Below are 4,217 nucleotides of genomic sequence, written 5' to 3'. Positions count from 1 at the left end.
TTTAATTAAAATTTATCTTAATACATCCCATTTACTTTCCTATAATACTCTCATACCCCACACTCTCATCATATACCTTATATTTTCTAGGTACACCCTACACTCTTCAAATCTTAAGTGCAAATACAAAAGGTCATCCAAAAGTACCTTCGGTGTAAAGCTAAAGCTGGTGTGATTTCAAATTTTCTATCGAAGTGATGCCAACAATTGTTTGATTATTTGCATGTAGATGTGGAAGATGATTTTCGCAATAGTGGATGAAGAAGATGAGGAGGATAAAAATCCAAACAAAATATGGCACCTACAGAAGTGTAGAGCTTTATATAGAGTAGGAACAATGGCACTGGGTACTGGGGATTAAATAAATATTAGGGTTGATGATGATGATTCCTCTTCTTTTTATTTGATCGTATCATGGAAATGGATTTAGTTATTGAATCATTGAATTAGAGGAAGAGATTAGGGTGTTACGCTGTTTTTAAAATCAAGGGATCTTTGTGATATAATGTGGCTAAGGTTTATTAGGTGTGTGATTCTCATCATCAATCATATTTGTTTTTAATGAATATCATTCATAAAGTAACTATATGCATGCCGATGTCGTTGAAATCATTAAAATAATGAAAATACGAAGTCTTACCTTATGTAAAGTTTTCGAAACATTGATTTCATATTTCATTCGTCAAGACTAATTTTTCAAATTAATGTGTTTGTAGTTTCATTAATTTTACAATGGAGGATGAGAGTGGTTTTGAGAGTTGAAGAGATAAATAAACTTGGGATATACATGTGAAAAGTAATTTGGATTTTTTTTTTTAAAACCTTATAAGGTCGAAATTGTTATTACGTGTTATGTATGCAAGTTATTTAATATTAAATTTTAATGAGAAGTGTATTCAACAGAGTGAAATGCTAATAAAAAAGCATTTAGGATATATTGTTTTTTTAATTTTACCACCACCTTTGGTTGACCGCAAAACACAAACACGTCTGTGGTCATACCTTCTAGAAGTCAAAGAAAAAGAAGCTCAGCCCCTTAAATACCAAACGCCCACAATTTCTCCACTACCAAACTCCACCTCCTCCAAAGAGACCGCCGCCGCCGCTCTTTTCCACATTTCCGATCCTACCCTATATTCCTCTGCCAATTTTGGCTTCTGGGTCGTTAAGAAACTAGGTTCTTCGGGGCAATTCGGGAACAAAATATGCTCAAGTTCATGCCGCCTGCCGCCAATTCGGGGCTTCCCAGAAACGGGTATAAGCATACCAAGTCGGAGTCCAACATCGCTACCATAGACGTTGGCGGCCAGCTCTTCCAGACAACCAAGCAAACCCTGAACCTTGCCGGGCCGGACTCGCTCTTCTCCCGGATTTCCGAGTTGGCCTCAGCTCAACTCGCTCCGCCTTTCATGGATCGAGATCCGGAGCTCTTCTCGATCCTCCTCTCGCTTCTCCGAACAGGTAATTTGCCCTCAAAGGCAAAATCCCTTGACCTCCAGGACCTAATTTTCGAATCCCAATTTTATGGCATCGAAACGTTTCTGATGAATTCGCTGTCGAACCCATCGCATTTCGATGCTTTTAACCTCGAAAAGTCTTTGATTTTGCCCTTGAACGGCAGAGACTCGCCGTCGTCGATTGCCACGACGCCGTTTGGTTCTGTCCATGTTGCTCACGGCAGCAAAATCACGTCTTTTGATTGGTCGCTGAGGAAAAAGTCGACGATTTTGACCCAATTCACCGCCGTCGATTCGATGCTGGCGATATCGCCGAGGACGGCCGTGTTGGGAGCCACCGACTTCTCGGGGCTTCAAATTCTTGACCTTGAAAATGGGTTTGTGAAGGATACTCTGAATTGGGAGAATGTGACTCGGTCCGGGTCAACAGTACAAGCAATTGGGTCATCGCCTGAGTTTCTCTTTTCTAGTTTTGAATCAGTTCGGAGGAACTCGAATTCAATTATGATGTATGATTTGAATAGCTTGAGCCCTGTTAATGAGATTGGTCATTACGAAATTTATGGTGCCGAGATTAACTCAGCAATACCGGCCACGAAACTGAATTGGGTTTCGGGTTATGGTCTGTTGATGGCGTCCGGGTCTCACAGTGGACCTTCAGGAGTTTTGGGCAACATTAGATTTTGGGATACTAGGTCTGGCAATGTAGTTTGGGAGATACAAGAGAAAGTTGATTGCTTTTCCGATGTCACGGTTTCAGATAACTTGTCATCAATATTCAAGATTGGTGTGAATACAGGCGGGATGTTCTTTGCGGATTTGAGAAACATGGGTGCGGAGAATCCATGGGTTTCTCTTGGCGAAACGAAGAAAGTAGTAAATGGGAAGAAGGAAGGTTCCGGGTGCAAGATTGAAAGTCATGGAAGCCAAGTCTTCTGTAGCAAGGGAGGAAATGTAGAGCTATGGTCAGAGGTTGTGGTGGGCTCTAAGAACAGTAAAAATGGGACAGAGGTGGAAAGGCTCTTTAGGAAGAATTTAATGGGGAGAATGAAGGATATGGGCGGTTCCAGGATAACAAACATGGCTTTCGGAGGGAATAAGATGTTCATGACCAGGAAGGATCAGCAAACTGTTGAGGTCTGGCAGAATTCAGCTCGAGGTTTTTGATCCCAATAGAATTAGTTGGGAATTGGTAGATCAGTGATGATATCAATGATATCATCCAGAATAAGTCACATTTTGTTGTAACATTATTTCGTAGCTTGATTTGTTTGTAAATGATCTTGTAGCTTGTGAAGTATATCATTCTTTTGTGTGATACTTTTAGCAAGTTTGCCAATTGAATATAAATGATTTATTGGAGGAATTTAATGAGTTCTAGTTATATCATTGATGTTTCCAAATATTGTTTAGTCTTTACCCCCTTTCATTTTTTCCGTGCACTGAACCTTCGTTGACAAGTTTCCGTTTCTTTCTATATTTTTCTATATATTTTTTGTGTCTGGAGGTTGTGATATTATCTGATTCGGTTTTGCTTAGCATGTGAGATGGTTCCTTGTCAGTAATATTTGGTTTTAAGATTTCCCAAATCAAATATGGTTAAAATTCATATAATTTTAAGCAGAGAATGGCCTTGTTCTGTGTGATATAGCTGTTTCACATATGTTTAAACATTTATCATACCATTATTTGTGTTCTCTTTGCTGTTTTCTTTTTATTTATTAGGTCTTAATCTACAAAAGTATTCCTCAGCATGCTGATTGGCTTGCTTTTTCTGATACTGAAGTGTCGATTCTATAATATGCTTGCCAGCTTCTGACTGTTTATCTGCAAACGTGGGGATTTTAAACGCAGACACTGTTCACAGGAATTTTGAAAAAATTTAGCGATGAAAATATTGTTTTAGCTTCCTGTGTTGTAATTTGACCTTTTAATTTGTCAACGGTTTTGTTCTCTAGCTCTATTCTTTGTCTGATAATATCAAACCTAGGGCTGGTTTGGTATTGCTGTGCTTTGAAAAAAAGCTGTTGTGAGAATAAGCGGTTGTGCTGTGAGAATAAGCGGCTGTGAAATAAAGCAGTAGAGCGTTTGGTAAACTTTTTTGTAAAAGTGCTTTTGAAAAAAAAGCAGTCTGATAGTGGGTCTTTTCATTAAAGGAGCACTGTAGCTCCATGTGCTTTGAAAAAAAGCCAGTTTTCCAAAGCTGCAAATAGCAGCTTCAGCTTTTTCCTTTGATTTCAGCTTATTCTCACAGCAGCTTCCAAAATAAGCCATTTTTTTTCAGTTTACCAAACACCTAAAACTCTCACAGCTTTTTTTCATAGGTGCTTTTTTTTTAAGCACCTCACTCCCAAACTAGGTCCTTGTGTGTTCAAATAATAGCTTTAGTATTGCTTGGTAAAGGATGCGTTACAAGGCGTCAAAAAGGAAGATAAACACTCGAGGAGGTAAGTATCTCAAGGGAAACAATAAGGTCACTTTTCACCAACTTTATCTTACAAGTTTGAAATTTGAAGCGTTGATGTAAGGGAATTGGTTGAAGGGGAAAGGGCGATGCTGGAGGCACTGCAGTTGCAGCATTTCAGGTAGATTTTTCCATCCTGTTGTTTCTGCATTTTTATTTTTCACTTTCTTTTTTTTTGGGCGTACCGCTGACCGACTAAGGCATCAGGACTTTAAACAGTTGCTCACATGATAAACACTAATGATATTGTGCATCTTATTTAGGTGAGGTAAAAAGAAATTAGTTATGGCAGAAGC

At 38.9% G+C, this 4,217-nt stretch overlaps 1 protein-coding gene across 1 annotated transcript; it reads left to right on the top strand.

Annotated features, from left to right (window-relative positions):
• Positions 1-1,006: 1,006 nt before the first annotated feature.
• On the top strand, positions 1,007-2,823 carry LOC114825651 (BTB/POZ domain-containing protein At5g41330-like). Its single transcript, XM_029104676.2, has one exon. The coding sequence runs from the start codon at positions 1,206-1,208 to the stop codon at positions 2,622-2,624; it is 1,419 nt and encodes a 472-aa protein (XP_028960509.1). The 5' UTR covers positions 1,007-1,205; the 3' UTR covers positions 2,625-2,823.
• The last annotated feature ends 1,394 nt before the right edge of the window (positions 2,824-4,217 follow it).

This window comes from Malus domestica, chromosome 06 (assembly GCF_042453785.1).
Source record: "Malus domestica chromosome 06, GDT2T_hap1".
Taxonomy (NCBI): Eukaryota; Viridiplantae; Streptophyta; class Magnoliopsida; order Rosales; family Rosaceae; genus Malus; species Malus domestica.
The sequence above is the reverse complement of the archived record's forward strand: the minus strand, read 5'-3'. Positions and strand labels throughout refer to the sequence as shown.